This window comes from Labrus mixtus, chromosome 13, assembly GCF_963584025.1.
Source record: "Labrus mixtus chromosome 13, fLabMix1.1, whole genome shotgun sequence".
NCBI lineage: Eukaryota > Metazoa > Chordata > Actinopteri > Labriformes > Labridae > Labrus > Labrus mixtus.
Genome location: NC_083624.1, coordinates 4,438,383 through 4,460,813, shown reverse-complemented (window position 1 = coordinate 4,460,813; position 22,431 = coordinate 4,438,383). Strand labels below are relative to the sequence as shown.

Sequence of the window (22,431 nt, the reverse complement as noted above, 5' to 3'; positions counted from 1 at the left end):
ACAGATGTGTAGTTCAAGTCTTTGGGTTTTGCCTCTTCATTAGAGGCGAAAATGAAGGCATTTCTCTGAGATCGAGGGCGTAGTAATGAGTATTCTTCAACAGATCTGGGTGTTCTTTCATTTAACAATCATGAAAACATAGATTCATGGATAATGACAGAACTGCTAACTACCTCTCTTGGGTAACTTGGCTTCAGTTTGGAGAGTACAAATCAGGCAGACCACCTTATAAAAAAAAAGGAGAGGGACCCATGAGGATGTTAGCCAAGCAGGATGAGTCTGACAAAAGAGTAAATGAAGTTGCGTTATTGCAGTGGTTCCCAACCTTTTTTCGTAATCTACCCTCAAAAGAAAAAGTAGTGTTAGTAGCATCAGAGCATTCCTTTTTCTCAGCAGACATTTTTGACTAGTCATGGCAGGAAGTGCACAGGTGACAGTAAGTACATTAACGATGGCTTAGTTCCAGCAATTAATCAACTTATTGGTAACACCTGTGTTTGGCAAGTTTTAGTATCTCTGCAGTGAAAATGGGTGCTTTTCTTTGTGTTAATAAGCCTCCTCCTTTATCTAACTAGTAACTCTTCCTTGCATCCTTAGCGAGGATGTGAAAGAGAGGGATTTGAGGAGAACGGACGAGCAAGCTCTGCTCGATGAGTGATCCTTCATAAAGAAGTCGACTCCAGTCATTCATGACATCATGCTACATCGCTTTAGCAGCTGTCAAACCGGGTGGTACAAACGTCAACAGAACCGGGTAATTAAGAACTATTACAAAACCTTCAAGTTTCTTTCACTGATAAATATATAGAGGGGCATGAAAGCTCTTACAGCTTTAGAAAAGTTTGACCTTTTCATAAGAATTTAATGCATTTACAGGTTAACATGGCTGTTTAGTACTATGATCATACTTTCCATGTAATATTCCTTTTTAAAACATAATTTCATGAACTGATCAGAGTCATTTGTAAGAGTCGCTTAGGTGAGTAAGAATGCTTGTTAAACACAGAGATACACACAGCAAATGTCTGCTTTATACAGGGCCAGAACATGCTGCAATTAAATAATCCTATACATTCTTAAAGACTTGAGGAAGCGGAAGTAATCTCGATGAAAAGCACCCTTTGTCTAGTCCGTAACATTCAAATACTCAGTTTGCAAAGCCCTGCATCATGGGGGAGTGTAGGATCCAGACTTTCACCCTCCATTTAAAGGACGTGCTACATCTTTGGAGTAACCTACATTTAGCTGCCCTTATCAATGTGCTTAATAATGAGGGAAGCCATGCTGATCAGTTTTTTTTTTTCTATCATATATTTTTCTTGAATTATCGTGTAAACAAGACTCTTTTAGACATCATACTGCACTCCATGCTGTATACATAGTAAATATATAAAACAAAGCCCTTCTATTTTCGTTGATTCTGCAGAAAAAACTGATTCATTTCTTCTTTCTGTCAATAATTGGCTAAACTGGTGGGAAAAAAACCAAAAGAAAAAAGGGGCAAAATTGAAACTGGATCTGCGACCTCTCCTGTTAAGACTGAACCCTGTAAAATGCAATTCAAGTATCAATAACTCTTCTTCTTGACATAGCTTACTACCAGTTCTCATCTGAGAAAGAGCTTGAGCTGCCAGAGTCAGAGTCCGGGTCCGTCAACCCGTCAAAGTCCCAGTCCGCACTGGAGCCGCTGTCGTCGTCCTCCTCTGTGGAGAAGCTGTGTGCCGAGCCGAGGCACGCCGGGTACACGCGTGTCGAAACGCACACCGGCCCTAGGGTGGACACGTACACCGCCATGACGCTCTTCCACGTGTCTCTTGCTTGGTCGTATTCATGGATGAGGACCCGGTTTTTGTTGTGCTGCAGGAGAGTCTGAGTGAGGAGGAGCAGCTTGCTGTTGTGCTGGATCACCTGGTAATTCAAGGCCCGGCTGTCGATGGGAATGTCGCCCAGCCTCTTCCACTCTCCTCTGGCGGGACTGTAGGCTTTCACCACGGGGATGTCGCACACGCACACGATTTGGTCCTGAAAGACGCACGCCTTGTGCAGCTTGTCCCTCCTCAGCGAGCCGCAGTGACGCCAGCGGTTCCTCCTGGGATCGTAGCAAAGCATTCTCCTTTTGTTCACCACATACAGGTGATCGTTGAGCGCCACCACCTGCATTTTACCCAAAGAATGAGGCAGAGGAGCCACAAACGTCCACTGATTCCTCTGCACGCTGTAACACTCCACTTCCTTCAGCCGGGCATCTGTCACCGGATTTCTTCCACCCAGAAGGTACACGTGACCATTAAGGTAGCCCATCCCCGAGTGGATCCGCCCCAGTGGCCTCTCTGCCAGCTCCTGCCAGCTGTTCAGCAGAGGGTTGTACAGCCAGAAATGTTTGGAGAGGTGGGAGGCGAGGTACAAGTTGTTTTCCGGTGTGGCACAGGCGATTAAAGACTCCATGGTGGAGCGTTTGTAATCCTGACTGCTCAGATCCTCTAAAGGGGGAGCCATGAAATACAAATCCTCCGAGTACGGATCACAGCACATGATGTTGTCGTTTGGAAGGCCGAAGAAGAGGATCATTTCTTTCGCACTCACGCCTATTCTGTGCTTTGGCACCTCCACGCTCGCACCGCAGCTGTCCCCGGTCGACCTGTCGAAGAAAGAGGCGAGGTACTTCTCGATTAAAGGTCTCACCGCGAGGCCCTCCAGGTAACACTTGTCCTTCTCGGTGAACAAGTTCCAGCGGACACACTTCAGCGCCTGCAAAGCATCCTCCCTTTTCTGCGGCGCGTTCGCCTCGATCCACTGCAGAGCAGCCGAGCACACCTTTCTCTCGCAGTCGACATCCAGAATGTTTAAAGACAACAGCTCCTTTAGCTGCACCAAATCCAGTTCGCAAAGATCTCCTCCGTTACACACCTGGCTGAAGTTCCTGGCTATGAAATTCTTTGCATTCTCCTTTAAACCAGGGTTGTCATAGGTGTCTGCAAACTTCAGTATCCCAACACAGTTGGACAGGTCAAGCCTCCGTGTCATGAAACTGGAGCATGCTTTCCCGATGTACTCCAGCTGGAGCATGTTGGCAGCTGAGTAGAGTTTCTGCACGTTGCTCTCCGTGATGGTCACACTGCCTGTGTAGCAGTAGTCGATGATGACAGTCATGGATTCAGCGTCCACCCCCCGGATCACCACTCTCTCCTGCATGCTCTCGTTCAACCCCCCGGTGAACATGCTTTTGAAGTACGGGCTGGCAGCTGCGAGGACGTTGCGGCTGCAGAAGAAAAGTTGCTCAATGTCACCTCTGGTTGGCTCTCCAGCATGCTCCGCTTCGCATTCAACTCCGATGGTAATGTCCCCGAGCAGCCGGCAGTCATACATCAACTTTAACTCCTTCATTAAGCCCAGGGCGTGATTCACGTCCTCCAACACCTCGGGACCACTGAAGCAACTCAGAACTGAAGCCATTGCTGCAACTCCAGGGAGAGATTTTTTTTTTTTTTTTTTGGGGCTGTTCCAGATTTTTGTGTCATGCAGTTTTCATTGTCGGTCTGTGTGATGATGCTGACACCGTTTACAAAAGGAAAGCAAACGTGTGCAGTGGAAAATACATTACCAGCCTTTCAGACAGAGACACGGTCGCCTGTGTGCATTGAAGCCAGCAGTTCTCGGTCTCCAAGCGATATTATGAACGTGTTTAAATAAGACATACTCGATAAATCACGCCTCAAGACTCGCAGTTACTGTATTGTCAATTTTCTATTATTTCCAGGTTAAAGCTGTCATATGTTTTGAGTGTATCAGGCAGGCAGGGCTCCGCTAAAATAACAGTGTCAGTTGACCGGGGTTAGAAGTATCTTTTCCGGTAAGGAGATTACCAAAATAAAATACCATACAATGCGAAGCGTTGCATGATTTGGTTTTTATCATTCTATTTCGTCTTAATTAGTTGTCAAATCGTTTTTTAAGTCAATACTCACATCTATCAGTTTAAAAATACCTAAACAAATCCAATTAATCTTACATATGACAATAGTATTTTCTTATTTTGAAGGCACTCTTGCCTGGCTTTCACTTTGGCTCATTTCTCGCTCAATCAAACATTCTAGGAAATCCCTCACTGTGATTGGTTAGTGTAACTGGGTCAAATTACGTTTGTTTGACAAGGATTTGTTGGCACTTTTAAAGCCATTAATGATGATGATAATAATACAATTAAAAAATAATAATAAAATTAAAAAAATGATAAAAATACAAATAATAAACTACTGTTGTTAATAATTGTTTTCATGTTTCTTATAGCACTTATTAAAACCCCCAAGTTTATAAAATACTTGTGATATCACCTATCATGAACACATTATGTATTTGTTAAATAGAAAAAGTTCTTAAAGTGTTTAGTTCTTTTTTATTCAAAGTACTTTTGATAATTAATTATTTTTGCCTAGCTGTCAGTTTGCTTACCAATGGCAAACTTACATATATTTCAAACAATCAAATAAATTCAAGACAGTTAGAAAAAATATTTTTGTTTTTTAATCTTTATTGAAAAGCTTTTTTACAAGATGAGCTGCATTTTACAGTTTGCATAATTACATGCATGGCTTAAGTTTAAGTTTAACAATTGTTTGTTCAGTTAACTACACGCCTCAGGTATCATGGTAATAGCCACAACAATGTGCATTTTTACCCAGGTTTAAGTCTATCTACGGTTAAGTTCGTTAATCCTGCGCAGTGCGTCTTGGTTGTGGATGGTCTTGTGGACTGTGATTATAAACGGAAAGGCAGAAGGCAGCTCCACCCTCCGGCTCAGCTTCTGGTGTCCCCAGTGGAGGCAGCGCAGCCTCTCAGCCAGGTCCCGTCTGCCTGCTCGCTCCAGCCCATTCTGGAGAACCTTAGTCTTATTGGGCTTGTCCCATGACATCTCATACCTGTGAGTAAAGATGTCAATCTGAGAAACATTTTATGCTGTGAAAAGAAACTGGAGAGGGTCAGTGATAGATGAAGTGCATTGAAGATTATCAAAGTGAGGCAGGGTGTATATGGCCCAAAGCCCACACTGTTAGACCAAAGAAAAATCCAAATAACAACTCAAACTTTCAAATTGAGAACAAACATTTGCGTTCATTATGGTTTGAAATGCCCAACTTTTGTAAGCTTGAAGGGTAAATTTCTGAGCAATCAATGAGACAAACACATTCATGATGATCCATTTGTAAACAATAATCAAAACCTCAATCCATACGTATTGTGTGATTAAAAAAAAAAAATAGATTAAACACACAAACAGTGTACCAGTTTTCTAACATGGTCCTGGCCTGGGCAGTCTTCTCTGTAGACTTGGCGTGGAAACGTGCTATCTCAGTTCTGCTGAAGCCAAGTTCATACCCCAAAACTGTCCACTCAAAACCAAGCTGCTGGGAAATCTCCTGCAAAGTCTTCAGGTTAATTACAGCATCCTGCAAAAAACAACAACATGATATGCAAATAACTTTAAGTAAGTTTAAAAACACAAAGTTGTACTTGAATTTCTAACTTAATTTCAGACATGAGAATGAAAATCAAAAAACTTTACCTCCTGAGCTTTGTTTGGCATTATGTCAAATTCCAGACGATCACCAGTTCAAGCCACACTCTACTCACTTGTCTTCATTAACCTAATTCAACAAAGATATTGTTTACAAAAAACTTCTCCACACAGATAAGTAACAGTGATATAATTAACATACTTACCAACAGAGATTATATTCACCTACTCAGTGGATTCAATCGTACACAAATGAACAGGGTTTCAGTGTTACTGGGGCGACTCATCATAAACACACTAACCTGTTAAACATTAGTCAATATAGCACCAGGGTCCCCTCTGGAGGTATCAGTCATCAGTTTAAAGCACCCACACCAGCTACCAGGTAAACAAATGTGCTTAAATAAGAGTGAATTCCTTACCATTGTATCATTAGAGAATGCAATATGGCTAATGTTGGCTAATAAAACATTTGCAGAGTGTGGTCGGTGATGCATGTTGTTTGGTGGCTTTTTCTCTTTAATTGTAATTTACAGGGGAGTACATGCACAGAGAGAAAGCTATTTTCTCAATGTAATCCACCTTTAGGCAGCAATTACCTTAATTGTTTGGACGAAGAGAAGATGGCCTAGGATTTAAAAAAAATATATATATCCAAATTTTTTTTCACATTTAGTATCATGGCTTAAAGGTTAGGAAGAGAATTTGGTGACTCAAATGTTGTTTTGAGTCACATATTAGCTTATTAGGGCACATGTATCTTGTGTTTATTTTAAATCAATTCAAAGGATCCCTCTAAATAAACAAAAATGTTACCTACTGACTAAAACATATAAAGGTCACATATGATGCAAAATACACTTTACAATGTTTTTATAACTCTAATATGTGTCCCTAGTCTGTCTACAGTCCCCTTAATTATGAGAAAAGTCCATCCTCTCCGTCTTTTGCCTGCTCCACTTTTCAGAAAATGTGTGCTCAGACAGGCTGTTTGGAGATTTTCCCCCTCATGACATCACAAAGGGCAGTAGCCCCTCCCCCAGTTGGGTGACACTCCCACAGCTAGGTGTTTGTTTTGCCCTCTGGGTGAGCCTTTCCAGCGTTAACAATCGGCCATGGTGCAAGAAAGCCAGAGCCACCCAAGCCCTTCCAGAGAGGGGGCGTGGTCAGACACAGCTCATTTACATATTTAAAGGTACAGACACACAAACAGCCTGTTCTGAGCAGGGCTGAAATAGAGGAGTTAATAGGCATGATAAGATACAGGATCAGAGTGGATTTAGAACAAGAAACTTCACACACATGTTTTGGGGAACTCTGAGACATATTTAAACTTCTTGAAAAGGAGGATTATATGTGACCTTTAATATGTCAGTTTTCATTGGAATACTAGTGCTGTCTGCAGTGGTTTATCACAAAGTTAACTATTAAAAAACAACCAGCAAAAACACACATATTTTGAAAGGCTTTTATTCACTTTAAAAAATTCACCTCCTCTTTAGATTCTTGCCATCCTTAAAAAGCATCATGTGCAATATGATTGCAGCGGTTATGTTTATCAGAGAACATTTCAAATATTAGCTGTGATGTAAACAATATTGAAAAGAAGATAGCCAAAAGATAATGTGTGTACACTCACTTTAACAAACATCATATCGCACTTGAGAAACAAATCAGATCATGTATTTTTAAGTGTTAAACATAATTCTGATAAAAAGTGCTGTGAGGTCCAGCCAATAAATATAAGTGACATGAATTACACGACTTTCAAAGAGGCACAGGATGTAACAAAACTCCTGGTTCAACATCATATCTGACGCAACAGTCTGACCAAAAAAATGATTGCAGAATTTGTCATAGGAAATCATTAAAAGCATGTACAAAAGCTTTTTTCCCCCTTTACCTTTTTAACTGGAGAGAAATTTTCATTCTGTTGAATGAAAGCCTTAACTAGCGACAACAACCAATCAAAAACAACATATCAAAGAAGATCCAGTTCACATTTAACAGCTGATTATCAGCATATTGCCAGGTTGTTTTCAAAGTGTGTCAGTCTGTGTTTCTGCAGGTGTTGAGTACAGATCCAGCCTGCTGGACCCCTTCTGTCCTCAGTCTTTACTCTTGTCATTTAGAGTACGCCTTTTACAAATGTTAACAGTCACTCTATCTTGGATCTCAGCCCAAGACTTTGGCCCCTTCTGACGACTAAAAATGTAAAATAATTTGGGACCAATGAAGCATTACCCTGTTCACCTCTTGAATCGTGTTTGTTTTTCTGGGTTCAGTAGCAGCCGTCTTTCCAGCTGCCGTCCCTCAGGGCACTAAGGGCAGCCAGGCTCTTTGGAGGAGTCAGCAAACTGCAGGCGGAAAGAAACAGACAGTTAAAAACCTTTTTTTTTTATTAATGATGACAGAACATTTTGGTGTTTGATGTGTTTTGTGGGTGGAGCCCAACTGGTAGCAGAGAGTTAGTTCGCCTCAGTGCTGGAGCCAGGCTGGGTTCTACCTTCTTTTTCAAAGTTTTTATGCTAAGCTAAGCTAGCCAGCATCTAGTTGTAGCTTCATATTTAATGTACCGACATATCACATAAAAACACTCACATCTAAGCTGGCTTCTCATTCTCTATCACGCTCTCTTATCCTTATCATACACTTTAGTTTTGACTCCATTACACCACAAATATATATTCTTCTTTGCTATCACTACTGTAGGTTCTTTTATCAGGTTGTTTTGTATCATTTTCATAAATTCTTGTTTAAATTACATTAAGAATAGCGTCGTCTCTCTCTTTGTCCAGCTCACTGAGTCTGGGCTGTGGAACCATGGCGCCTCTCGAAGGAGAAGCACTTTAAATGCCTTTGTATGACCCAATTTAACACAAGATGCTGATTTATTTAGTGTGAGGATGGGATTAATTTATTCTGAGGATGGTATTAATAAGTAATTTCATTTTATCTGTATATCTTTAAAAAAATCTGTTAGTATTTTTTGTATGTAACTTTGGTATTTTACTGTTTTGTCTTGAAAATAATGAATGATCGCGATAATATCCCGGAATCCTAGGAAGTAGGTGACAAAATGAAATGTCTTATTTTGTTTGTCCCCCACACACACATTTTATTTTACTTTAATAAGGTAATGTCTGCTCCTACCTGCGTGTGGGTTGGCTGATTTTGCTCGGACGAGGAACTCCACTTGTCCCCACAAAGGAGGCTGGACGAGGAAGGGAGCTGCGAGGGACAGCCGGCTGGTTGACGCTTGCTTTTAGGGGCTGAGTAAGCAGACTGCTGCTGCTGCTGGGTTTGAGGGGCTGCGGCAGAGAGACACTGCTGGGGATGGAGTGTAGACTGATGGAGGTGGACAGGGGGGTGGAGGTGGGACCCTGCTGCACGGTGGGGCTGACGTAGGCCGTCGCTTTTAGAGGGTGACGGGACATGGTGGGGAAGTTCCCCACGCTCTGGACCCTCTGATTGAGCTGGCCTGGGGAGGGAACTGATACAAAAGATCAAAATGAGTCCAATATCATCGACATGATTGCATTTTGAAGTTTCCAAAACAGTTGCCCTACTTTCACTCATGAATAAAAATGAGCCGTGTTTTGCTGATTTATTCAAAGGCTTGTGGAAAAAAAGTCTTACTGGAGGATTGGAGTCGCGCGAGCCCATTGGACGAGTCAAAACTCTGGCTACTCCGGAGGGAGGAGATTGTTGGCAAGGAGGAGGGGCCATGGGAGGGGGGGTTGACGGGGGAAGCCAGGCATGGAATACTGGGAACACTGGGCATGCTGGGAGCTCGGATCAGGTTGGGCATGCTTCTCCGTAGCTTGTCTATGTGACCATATCAACAAAACCAGATTGAAGTCAACTCTACTGGGAGTTTTTCAGTCACATTTACATAATGAATTGAATAATCTAACAATCTGGCAAAAAAAAAAAAAAAAAACAACAGTCAGACAAAAAAAATCCTTCACATATTCTCCTGTCAAACTACAACATGTACATTTTATGATATGCCTTATGTGAGTCTACAATTCTAAAATTCACTTAGCAGACGATTTTATCCAAGGCGACATACAAAATAAAGTCTTAAAATTACAGCTTTCCCACTTTCCCAACACTTTCCCTCCCAATAGTTTATTTAAAGCTCCTGGGAGGAGTTTGAGCTGGTTATGAAACGTACTGACATTACTGATGCCTCGATATAACCTTCAAATGCAAACAAGACCCTCAGCGTAAATATTTTTTATTTTATATAGTTATTTCAAATGCCTGAAATCTCTGTGTCGGATAAAGTTTTCAATGGCAAACTACAGAAACAGCCTATTTTCACATTTTCAAAGGCTTGATGAGTGATATGTCTGACTGCAAAAAGTAATCAGGATGAGATTTTTTTTTCTGGATTTAAGACCACAACATCAGCCAGTCATGTTACTGAGTGAAGAGAGTACACTGACACACTGACCCTAACTGAGGATGTTCTGCAAATCCTGTAACCAGCAGCCCTTCTCTAAATCCTCCTTGGCACAAACTAAAGTCGTCTTGTCAGAAACTTTGGGACATCGTGAATGTGGGTAATTCTATCAGGATGCTTTCAGCCTGAATTGGGACATTTATATTAATCTCACTAACAGAATCCGAACCCTTGTGGTCATGATGGATATTTAGAGATTTTTTACAACTATAAATGGACAGGGACTTCAAACATTGAGGACTCACCTGTGCTATTCCTGTACGCTGTTTGTGTATCTGTTGTGAGGCTGGAAGGTCCGGAGTACTGTGAGAGTCCGCTGAGAGAAAACTGAGGGGTGAGGGAGCTGCGCCTGCACTCTCTGATACTTGAGAAGGTGTGGGAGTGGGGCAGGCTCCCCCGCTGCATAGACCCTGTGCGGAAGAGTCGAGGCTGGGGAGGAGGGAGCTGGTCGTACACGTCGTCCTCCTCGTCCTCCTCCTCCAGATCCATCTCACCCCGCCGGAGGGAGTGTAAGGAGAAGCTGGAGCTGCGACGGCTAACCGTGGCTGAGGTAGAGGCATAGTCCTGTCGGAGACCTGAAGGGTGACAGATTTTTTTTTTTACATGTGGAAAACAACAACCTGAGCCTCATATAGGAAACTACACATTTTCTTCTGGAGGCGCCACTAATCCGCTATTTAGTAAATATATGTACAGTTTTTTTATAATCTGCTGCATAATATATAAACTCATGAAGATAACAAAGCCTTCAAATAGTCAGAAGTCAAACATCTTTCACAATACCTTAGTTTTAGTCATACATCAAAAATGTACATTTTATATTGTGTTGTTATGCTGAAACTGCTCTGGTTAAGGGGCCTACTCTTTCTGCTCTACTACATGGATGTAAACAAGAAAACACAGTGAACAGACCTCATCGCAGCAGCACCGTTTTTGGCAGTATTTTGATATAAAAAATTTGACATTAAAATATATTTTGGCTTTGTCACTTTAACCTGGCATATCGACCTCAGAATAGAGTAGATGTTTATTGCCATTTGCACAGGTACAGGACAGTACAGGTACATTGGAATTCTTGTGCGTTTCTCCCTGAGTCAGCTTCTACAAAAAAGTTAAAATTATATATAAAACAGAATAGCATTGAGAAAAAAAGAGTAGAAAAGTACAAAAAAAGTAAAAGTAAAAATAAAGAAGTTGTAGTAACAGCTAAGTGATTTAAAATAAACTGTACAGAAGTTATACACTGTATTAAAGCAAATATATAATACAAAAAAAATAACAAGGGGAACACTGTACAATGAGATGAAAATATAAATATGTTTTCTTATTGCACTTATTATCTCTTAAGATCTTAAGACCTTAGCAATGTGTAAGAACAGGCATGTGGATGTTAACAAGCCATAAGGACCGAAGGCTGGTGGTGCTAGCACTGCTAACGTTAGCTTCACTCTGCAAACCAAATACAATTTTGTACATTCAAATAAATTGTGCTTTCTTACCTTTAGACTAGTTGGTTAGTGTGAATTAAAATTTCTGTTTAACCCACTAGGAAATTAGTTGCCTAGGAAATATTCCTACTTAGTGTTCATTAATTAAAGTAAATTTTATGACAACAAGTTTTTACTTGTATCTCGGTAGATTTACAGACTTGTAAGTTTACTTCTATTCCAGCTAAATTTAATCTAAGAGTACATTTGATTACAATATTTTTGAACTGTTTTCACCCCTGATATTTAGTATATAAGAAGTTGATGAATACTGTTCCTATGCATTCAATCAATGTACTTCAAACTTAAGGTCCTATTTCATCAAAGATATATTTTCTATCTGGTCCTCCCGTGTAGCACTTATGAGTTATTTCAATACTCACTCTCCTCCTGAAGTCGTGCCATGACCTCCACGTCCGTCATGTCCTGCAGTTTGTAGCTCATAGAGATGGAGTCGTTCTCCAGCTCTGACACACCCACCTCACTGTCCAGGGAAGACTGGGGGCTGATTGCTGCATGCCGGCGACCCACGGCTAAGAACACAGAAAAACAAACCACATTCATCTGACCGGCGGGTTACGTCACTTTTCTAAAGCCATGAAAAAGCATTGATTTGATCAATACACAAAGGATCCGGGCAGAAGTAAAAAAAAAACAATGTGTCCTGTATTTAATGACCAGTGACTCACACAGGATGAAACAGCACAAATGAATGAGGAGACATATTGTTAGCAGGGTCTTACTGTGGGGAGTGGTAGTTGATAGGAAGGTGGGCGCTCTGTCACCAAAACTGCAGCTTGCCCTGAGCGGGAGAGTCGGCTGGATAAAAGACGGACTAGAGGAGAGCAACGGGGCTTTAAAGGAAAAAGAGAGACGATTCAATAATGATCATAGCGAAGCACATTTGCGTTAATATAACGTGTTCATATGTATGGATAAACAGGCAGAAGACAGGCTGCGTTCATCCATCTGTCTCAGGGTGCAACCTTATAATCTCCTTTTAAGATTTTGCTGTAATCTGATTGTAAACTGCAAGTAACAGGTTGTTAAAGAATCTGGGTTATGAAAGAAACAGATGCTTTGGGCTCTTTTTTTTACGACTATAAATTGCAACAGAGAAATGACGGTGAGGTTAAAGAAAAGATTTGGTTTTAAAATGAGAAATTAAATGATCTCTTATGTTACATAGCCTTTATATGGGTGGCTGAAATTGTATATAGTTAGCCTCAATTGTAGACCCCACATTGACAGGGTAATATTTGATGGAGAAAATCAAGCATATGAGTGTGTTATTGTGTGAATGTAGAGATTTGTGCAGACTCAGACTAAGGGCGCCCTAAGCTAGACACTAGAAGTCTTTGTATGTTTGTGACTCTGTGAGGCTGCGCCGAGAACCGCAAGTGCTCTCAGCTAAATGCTAACATGTTCATAATGAGCGTTAACACGCAAACCATCTGCAGGTTTTATTTACCATGCTCATTTCAATTTAGCACGTTAGCATGTTGCTAAACAGCAATAAAAAAAGGGGGGCATTTCATATAATTAAATGTAACCACTCCAGCTTGTAGATGCTGAGATATTTCAGGCGATATTCTCTTGATACATTTTGAGCTGCCATGTAATCATGTAATAGGATTCCTCCATTTAGAACCATGTACGGATGTTCAAAATGTGACAACAGAGGGTCAGTAAGTTTTTAAGATATGTCAGACTTTTCAAAAGTGGTGGACCAACTACCGGACCAGCATTTTGTTAGCATAGCCACAGCTAAGGTGACCAAATCAAAAACAGAATACACACTACTCATGAAAATGATGGAAGTTTGGGTTACAGGATGACCAAAATAATGCGGGGAAAATACCATTTATGATCCAATTAATTATTGCAGCACTTTAAAAAATACCAAAATGACAAAATGTTTTTTTTTTCTCTTGCAATTTTCACTTGAATAAAACACTGTTCACAGAAAACTGGAAACATGTTGACGATATCTGATCTCCAGATGGCAAATCGTTTATTTTTAGAATGTGCGTGCAGCTGTATCTGACAAATATTGAAACTCTGACATTTGTAATCTCGTCCCTATTAGAATCTAAATAATCTATAATCTATAATCCTCCAAGCCTATCAGAAATACAGATCGACTGTGTCACGGTTAGCAGGAGTGATATGCATGATATGTGTATGTTTGTGTTACCTGGGGGTTCTGTTAGTGCAGCAGGTTTAGAGTAAGGCAGGACGGGGCAGCTGAGGGTGTTGAGCCCCTCTATGCAGCTGTAAGGACGGACGGAGGAGACGCCTCGCCTTCGCTTGGCTAAACACAAGAGTGCAGGGAAGGACATGTTAGTCACACACACACATACATATATACACACTGCCAAACACATACACATACATTTGGTTGTGTCTCTACCCAGTCTGTTCTAAGGCTAATCTGCTTTTGACAGATCAGTATTGATGTTTTAAATGATTGGGTCATGGCTTGGACACAAGTGTCTGATACGGTAAGACGAGGATTGGCTTTCAACTGCGGCTTACTGGGCTAAACTACAGATTTTTTTTTGTTGGAGGGGTTTGAGGATAAGCAGGGATTGAACATGTAGGCCTCATCCTATTCCCCAAATCAGAATTTGATCTACTACGGTCTACTTCAGGATGTGGAGGTTTCATACACACTGCTTCACAGGAATACTTGCTGTGTGAACATTCATAACATATACTGTTATACTGCATTTAAGGTTTTTAAAAGTCTTAAATTGTGTTGGTCATAGATGTAATAATTTAATCTCAAGGTTAAAAGGAAGGAAGTTCTCTATCTCAGGAAAAACAAACTTTGTTTTCTGGTAATTACATGATAATAAACCAAAAAAAAAAGACTTTCTTAACCAGAGGGCTGTCCCGTCAGCATGCACAGATTACTTCTTAAAAAAAACACCAGCAAATGATTAAATCTAATAATTGACAGATCAAGGATAACTCATTATTGATCAATAAATAAACCTCCAGGAAAGTCATGAGAGTGATCGTGAGGGCTGAAATCAGGTGTGACCAGTCCGATTTATTGACCCAACAAGAATCTTCAAGTTCTCAATAAACAAAAGTCGTTTCCTTCCTTCATGTTTTCTGGAGATGTAACCTTTTTTTTTTTTTATCTAAAAAAACAGGAAAATATAAAAATATATTTTTAAACAACAAAATAATGAAACAATGAATGATCTTTTGGTAACGACATTAAAAAATAACTGCAAGCTCTTGACTCTAGCATTAAGATAACATTTCAAACGGTCTAAACCTGCTCAACATTTAAAGAGTCATTTCAGTAAGATTAGGTGTTATTAAAATAATACTGATTAATTGAACGATTAAATCCATTAATTCTGGGTTATCAGGCTTTGTCAGTCAGCTCTAATGGATCCTCATTAATAATCCATAAATCCTTAATTAATGATAAAAGTTCATCACAACGTATAAACCTGTTACTCCTGTGATGCTGCATTTGAAACAGATACTCCACTTACTGCTGACAAACAGTGAGTTCATTTGTAAGGGGCGAGATGACTTGATAATTTGATTATTTGATAATGTGTGTTTTGGTTTGTAAACACTGAGTCGATCCCCTCTAATTAATAGTCAGAGCGGCACACACCTGACAGATTGGAGCGTTTGGCATTCCTGACACAATTAGGCTCAACCGCTGCTGGATAAAAACAAGCATTCACAGCAAGTTACACAAACAACGGCGACTGAAACTCAGAGACAAGGATGTATTCATGACCCTGGGGAGGAGAGCCAACCTTCACTGAATACGGCTGCAGAGAAAGAAGCGGGGCCTTGAACTGCACACAACCCCCCCCGCTGATGAATATCCAAACAAACACAAATAAATACACAAAGTTTGGATACAAAGAATTTACATTATATGGATAGCTTGAAAGGACACACACACACACACAGTTTATACTCGTGCATGCAGCAGCACAAGAGCTTCTTGTGAAGGCTGTTTGAGCTGCGATTGAGTGCTGGTCAAATCTGCCTCGAAAATCCTAGTTAATATAAGCGTGGTTTCTATGGCAACCATATCCCTGCCCGTGCATGAGTGTAGTAACAGCAAATCTAAAAATGGGTCTGGCAGGGAATGTCATTCAGCAGCACACTTGTATTCTATCTGTGTGTGTTTTGTTGTAGTAACCTGGTTATGTGCATATTAATATCATATCTTTGTTTTAGAAACCCAACACATCCCGAGACGTCGTGAACCCAGAATAAATGTTCCAGTATCTTTTATAAGTGCAGGTATAATGGTACACTGAAGTAGTGATTACTGTGTAGATGTGCATGCTGCGTCAGCTTTGTTCTGAAATCTAATCTAGGATATATATCAGTTGTCAGAGGTTTTCAGGTGGAGTTGGCAGTTTTTTCCTATTACTGGTGAAACTGTTAGCTTGACAGGAAAATTAAAGGACTGCTTACGCTGACCTTTGTATGAACATTTGAACATAATTGAGCTTTTAATAGTAAATCGTAAACGCTGATTCGCTGTCCTGTCGAGGGTTTAGCTGACCTGATGAATACCGCTTTCATGTCTGTCCGTGCATTATGAAGCTGTAGGTATGGCAACGTGTTTAGCTTAGCTTAGCTTAGCATAAATATGTGACCAGGGGGAGAACAGCAATGTCTGGCTATGTTGGTAAAACTAAAAACAACAAACTCTTAAGTGTGCTGTACGTGGTTTTAAGGTGGTGGTGGTGGGGGGGGGGGGGGGGGGGGGTGTTATAGATTACTTATTTTTGTAGGCTAACTTTAATGTTAGCACTGCTCAGATCCCATCAACAGAAAGAGAACGGGATGTTTTATTGGGTTTCAATAATTATTATTAGAAAATAAAGTCTTTAATTTAACGCAGGGTCACATGCGGCCCCCATCAACCCTCAACGTGGCCCTCAGGTCAATTTTGACATATTAATTAATTGGGAACATGAAGAAAATGTGACAAAATCTGCCATGAAATCATGAAAACCAGAAATATGTCCATAATAATATTTGATCACTGGTATATGTTGAGATACATTTGAGACATAATTGACCGTAATCGTTTTTTGTATCCTACAATTTAGCCCTCTGGCAGTGAGAATTAAATGAATGTGGCTCTTGCTGTGACCTAAGTTGCCTGACATCCCTGATTTAACGAGATAATGAAAACATGAATCAATTCTATTGGTTTTAATAATATATGTAAATGGAATTGACAGAATTTCAAAGCTAGCTTCCAGCTTGTCAGTACTCAGTGTGATGATGATTTATTTAACATTTAAAGGCTTTATATGTGATTTTTCACACTTAAATATAATATAAATCAAGTATATCCTCTGAAAATAACTCTGTGAGTCATGACTGTCTACAATGGGTGTAACACCCGAGTCCCACTGTCTGTGATGTTTTCAGAGTTTTCAGAGTCCTATCTTCACTTTGTTTACATCGCCCGGACGGCCGGCTGACTCCTCCCCTCGTGTATAAAAGTTGTTTAATTGAGGGACTAGAGAAAAGAAGAATAACATACTGTACTCACTGCTTAACTGTGTTTCTAGATCACGCTCATTTCAGGTAAATTTACGTGCAGTGTGAAGATACGAGCATAATAAAGATCGCTAGCATTAGCATGCTAACACAACAATGCAGCGCGAGTTGTTTTGGTTTCATGCTGGTGCTCGAGGGCGACATCTGCTGGATCAAAAGATCACATATAAAGCCTTTAACATGAAACCCCTGTAGTCTCATTCAGCCCCTTACTAGCTTTAGTAAGATTTATTTTTGAACTTTTTGTGCCTTTATTGTAGAGATAGGACAGTGGATAGATTAGGAAATCAGGGAGAGAGAGAGAGAGAGAGTGGGGAATGTGCGGGAAAAGGGGCCACAGGTCGGGTTCAAACCTGGGCTGCCTGCTTGGAGGACTATAGCCTCCATACATGGGACGCACGCACTTAACCACTGAGCCAACCAGCACGGCTACGGCTAAGTGTATCTTTCAAATCTTTCCAGTTTCCTTCAGTTGAAAGCTTAACCGGTCGCTGGCTCATTTACAGTTTCAACACACAGACATGAGAGTGGCCATGGATCTTCTGACCTCACCGTCAAAACCTGAAAACCTTGAATTTATTTCCTCTCATATAGAAGTTTTAATCTCTTTTGATTAGGCTACTTCAGCATTTCTCTACAATTTAAAACACATGTAAAGAACCACTTGTTGGTGTAATGGTGATTCTTTTACCACAGCTTTTTAATCCTCTCTTCACTGCCTTCTACTTAACGCGGTGTAATGCCATTCAACAGCACAGCGGGCATTCTTCAAATGGATCGTGTTTTAATAATCAAGCAGAGTAACAAGTCCCTCAGACTGATCTTCACTGTTCTCTGGAGTCACTGGCAGGTGTAAACGGGAGTCCTCCAAACTCTTCTACCATGGACAGAATATCTCTCTGTGGGAAGCTTGCTGAGGTATTTAAAATCCCATAAAGTTAATGAGAGCGAGTTAAACGGTCAAATGTGGAGTAACAACTGAGCCGGGAGCGGAGAAAATCGCTCCCACGGCTCAGAAACTGTTGATGAAATCCTGCCGCACGTGGAGACGCTTTGCGGGGCGGAAAATGTGTCACAGCTTATGATCACATGTCAGCAGAACAGAGAGACAGATGTCCAGATGTGGAACTAGATGGAGGGCTGTTAATCTGACAGCGGTGAACACACTGTACCTTGGTCCAGTCGGTGACAGAGGGTCATCCTGGCCAGCTCCACCTCGGGCCCTGGATGGTCCAGTACCTGCCTGCACCACTGCAGAGGGCTGAGGACACTGTCACCGTGCAGCTTGGATTTAGGGCTCACATACAACCTGAAGCACATAACACACAACACGTACTTTTAAAACCAGTTCAAATTCAAATTCAAATTCAAAAAAACTTTATTTGTCCCCGGGGGGCAATTCAAATTCAATTTGCTTTTAAAGGCAAAAACATACACAATGTTTGATAAACCATTAGCTACTGTGAAACAACAGCATGAAACAGATACCTATCTATCATCACCATTGAATATCATAACATTTTGAAATAGAAAAGCTTTTAATTTGTAGCCAACGGTAATGTAAGCTAGCTTAAGGTTGTAATAGATAAGCCTTTTTTGGAGTTAAATGACCATATGTGAAGTTCAACGGCATATATTTGGAGTTAAAACAAAAACTGGATAACCTTCAAAGGCTTTATATGCGATTTTTTGATCCAGCAGATGTCGCCCTTGAGCACCAGCATGAAACCAAAACAACTCTCGCTGCATCGTTGTGTTAGCATGCTAATGCTAGCGATCTTTGTTATGCTCGTATCTTCACACTGCATGTAAATTTACCTGAAATGAGCGTGATCTAGAAACACAGTTAAGCAGTGAGTACAGTATGTTATTCTTCTTTTCTCTAGTCCCTCAATTAAACAACTTTTATACGCGAGGGGAGGAGTCAGCCGGCCGTCCCGGCGATGTAAACAAACTGAAGATAGGACTCTGAAAACTCTGAAAACATCACAGACAGTGGGACTCGGGTGTTACACCCATTGTAGACAGTCATGACTCACAGAGTTATTTTCAGAGGATATACTTGATTTATATTTAAGTGTGAAAAATCACATATTAAGCCTTTAAGCTACTGTGATACACTACACTTTAGCATCTAACCAAAACCTAGCTATCATTACTTTATGGTTTTTATTCTTTGAAATACGAAAGGTGTGCTTAGCAAAAAGTAGTATTGACTATTTCAAGTGCTAAGCTACAGTTACTATTTCATTATTTGCTTGCTAACATTAAATATTTTTCTTTTTTAAGATTACTGTTTGGGCTTTTTTGTCTTTATCTGTATATGATAGCTGAGGAGTGACAGGAAATGAGAGAATGAGGATATTGTTACAAATGATAAAAACAAAAGAAAGGTGTACATTTCTAGCTAACAATAATGTTAGCTATAGCTAAGAGTAATAATAATAATAATAAATTAGATTTATATAGCACTTTTCTAAATACTCAAAGACGCTTTGACAGGAAACAACAAAAAACAAAGCAAAAACTAAGAGAACAATACAACATAGAAGTCTAATGTCTAATGAACTAATGTAAACTTGAAATTGGTTAAATGCTAACAATGTGTGACTTGGCTATTGGCACTTAATAGGTTATCAAATATTAGTATTTTCCCTGAATGTTCCCTGTAATCCCCAGATTTTAACTAATCATTATCTTTTCTAAATTGAGAAGCAGTGAAATGATAACAGCTTGTCAAAAATCCTCACATTGATATATTTTTCAACCCTGGAAAACCACAATAACACATTTTGACATCCCTTAAGATTCTCAACCTTTGTTTGCCGTCAAAGGAAAATGTTCAACCAGGTGAATTGAGTGTTGTACACATTGCTTCTCAGTGTATCTTTATGAATCTGTAGGGATGTGTTTAACAGTCGCACTATTTCTCAGACGAGCGCCGTAGACAGGTAAGGACTCTTTGGCTGTAGAGGGGGGTCATAAAATCAAACTGCCTGTAAACCGATGCAGTTCAAATTTCCAGGAAAGCAAAAGCCATTTTACAGGAAACAGCAGAAGCTATGACACCAACAGTGTAACAACTCAAGTGGTGACAGCATCATTCAGTTTGTATGGGAGGTGCGCGTGTACATTACTGTGAGACAATGAGATGATGAAATCTGGGGATTTTTGGACTGGACACTGAATAAAATGATGAGTAATTCACTAGATACTTGTGCCTTAGACAAACAAAAAACCCCAACATAAAAGAGTTCACAAAGAGGTTAAAATAAAATGTTTTATCTTCCTTACATGCACTCTGTGAGTAGTTACACAAACTAAGATTTTTTCTCATAGTCCACTGCACAGCTCCTAAATTGCACCTTTTGTACATTTTGTGTTTTTTATTTTGTATATTTTACATTTTTAAATTCTATTTTATATATTGTAATAGCTTCTTATACTGTATTATTTAAGTTGTTGCTAGTTCTGCTTCATTTCCCTGTTAATTGTTTAGCACCAATACACCAAGTCAAATTCCCTGTATATTCTGATTCTGATCAAATGTCTGCATCTGAATTGTTCTGAAAAAGATAGTAAAATATAGGAGAAAGCTAAATTACTGATGTCCTATTGTGCTTCAAAGAAATGATTGATTCTTATAATGAACAAAATAAAATTGTGTCAATGTCCAAGTATATGAGCAAAGCAGAACTGGTCTCTCCCTCTGAAACTATGTCATGGTGTTACTGACTTGGGGGTCAATTAGTTGTGTTCAATGGAGAATTATATACAGACACTATATTCAGTGGTGTGCTACATTTTCCACATCATCACTTCAGATACATGAAGCTGGATACGGTTCAGTAGTCAGCATGTCAGTGTGTGTGTGTGTGCTACCTAAGTCTGCAGATACACAGATTCAAAGTAGTTCAGCCCGGGGCTAAACACTACACACTCACACACTAAGCCGAGCTGTTTGATCACAGGCTGAAGGGGGTCATTGTTTCTAATTTCATCTCAGCCTACCTTGGCTGCATGCACACAGTGCATTCTGGGATGCACAAGGCTTGTGGCAAATCTGTTTTTTTTTTTTTGTTATTTTGCTATTCCTCTTAGAAAGATTCACTCTTGTTGCAAAAGGTGTGTGCAAGTCTACTCCACCAGGAGAAAAAAAAAATCAATAATGAAATCAATAAAGGGATACATGACAGGGTAGAATTTCACATAATGTCACAAAATGTGTGGCTAATTGACAATCCAGTTGCATGTGAGGCATTTTTCAGGGTCAGACAAACACGTCGTCAGATTTAACAATGTACAATCCACATATGTGGCTGTGGTAAAGTGGTTTGATAGAAACAAGAGTAGTTACCAGCTATCAGGCTCTCCTATGGGGAGCACGACGTTCAGGTCCAAAATATCAACCTCATCCAAAACAGTTGTTTCTCCCTCGGTGCCGCTGTCCTCCCCAGCAGCCTCAGGAGACGACGAGCTGGGCTGGAAATAGGCGAACGGCTCCTCCGGTGAACCCCTGGGTCCGGCGGGGGCGAAAAGATGCGACAGTGTCGGACTTAGAATGTCATATTTACTGGAGAAAATGTCAGTCGCGCACGGCGCACCAATGTGTAGACAAGACAGCGACGTCTGGAGATGAGGGCCGACGGAGCAATTGTTTACAGCGTTCGCTCGGGTCCGCAATTGTTCGTTTTGCTTCTCCAATTTTCGGACCAATTCCTGAAGCTTTAACACCTCCAGCTCCGCGTTGGTGATTTTATTGTTGCCATTGACGTCTGCCATCATCTGGGGGTTCAGCACCTCTGCTTCCATTTGGTAAAAAGCACATTGAGAGAGGCAAAAAAAAAGCACGGCCTGCCTGCCTGCCTGCAGAGGGTCCTATTCAATTCAGAGGGTGTCCAGATTCCCCCCCCCCGCCCCCCCCGTTTAAAGCTACTACACACGCTCACACACTCTCAGATACACACACTGATGCTGCTGCTGCTGCTTCTGGGATGACTGCACAGCCTGCATCTGATTGGTCAGCAGCTTGGAGTTCAACTCCCATCACACCACTGCTGAGGAAGTATTCATTATGGGTACTTTGAACACACATTAGCCTAATACTGGTTGGTACACAGAGTATGCATTTCCTTGATGTTATAGACCTATCTTATTATGTATAGATCATGTAATCAGCATTTGCTCGTATACACACCTAAAAATGTTAAAGGGACATTTTATTCCTATTTATTGATGTGGTTTTAGTTATTGTCCTCAGGTGGACAAACACATGACACAGCTAAATCTTATCATTTTTGAGTCCAAAGTAATTTCTCGACCACAGACATAGTTGATTTTTCTATTTAAGAAGATGAGAACTTTGTCAAAATTTCCCAGAGCTGCTT

At 40.5% G+C, this 22,431-nt stretch overlaps 3 protein-coding genes across 4 annotated transcripts in view; all 3 read right to left on the bottom strand.

Moving 5' to 3' along the window:
• The window catches only part of kbtbd7 (kelch repeat and BTB (POZ) domain containing 7), a 100,550-nt gene extending 96,729 nt beyond the window's left edge, over positions 1-3,821 (bottom strand). The window contains exon 1 of the mRNA XM_061053252.1: positions 1,514-3,821. Coding sequence (XP_060909235.1) covers positions 1,597-3,453 — 1,857 coding nt within the window. The 5' untranslated portion in view covers positions 3,454-3,821 and the 3' untranslated portion in view covers positions 1,514-1,596. The remainder of the gene's footprint in view (positions 1-1,513) is intronic.
• A 687-nt stretch (positions 3,822-4,508) lies between these two features.
• wu:fc50b12 (uncharacterized protein LOC103911624 homolog) lies at positions 4,509-5,812 on the bottom strand. The gene is made up of 4 exons (XM_061054641.1): positions 5,719-5,812; positions 5,561-5,642; positions 5,281-5,444; positions 4,509-4,916 (listed from the first exon to the last, which is right to left on the bottom strand). The coding sequence occupies exons 2-4, from the start codon at positions 5,579-5,581 to the stop codon at positions 4,688-4,690; spliced, it is 414 nt and encodes a 137-aa protein (XP_060910624.1). The 5' UTR covers positions 5,582-5,642; positions 5,719-5,812; the 3' UTR covers positions 4,509-4,687.
• A 1,154-nt stretch (positions 5,813-6,966) lies between these two features.
• slain1a (SLAIN motif family, member 1a) lies at positions 6,967-21,966 on the bottom strand. 2 transcript variants are annotated; one of them, XM_061053243.1, is made up of 9 exons: positions 21,402-21,966; positions 18,217-18,353; positions 13,668-13,784; positions 12,214-12,324; positions 11,854-12,003; positions 10,229-10,558; positions 9,152-9,340; positions 8,666-9,005; positions 6,967-7,869 (listed from the first exon to the last, which is right to left on the bottom strand). In XM_061053243.1, exons 1-9 carry the CDS (start codon positions 21,854-21,856, stop codon positions 7,794-7,796), a joined length of 1,905 nt encoding a protein of 634 aa, XP_060909226.1. In that variant the 5' UTR covers positions 21,857-21,966; the 3' UTR covers positions 6,967-7,793. The 2 variants fall into 2 exon arrangements, with proteins under 2 accessions (XP_060909226.1, XP_060909227.1); XM_061053244.1 differs by lacking the exon at positions 9,152-9,340.
• Positions 21,967-22,431: the final 465 nt, after the last annotated feature.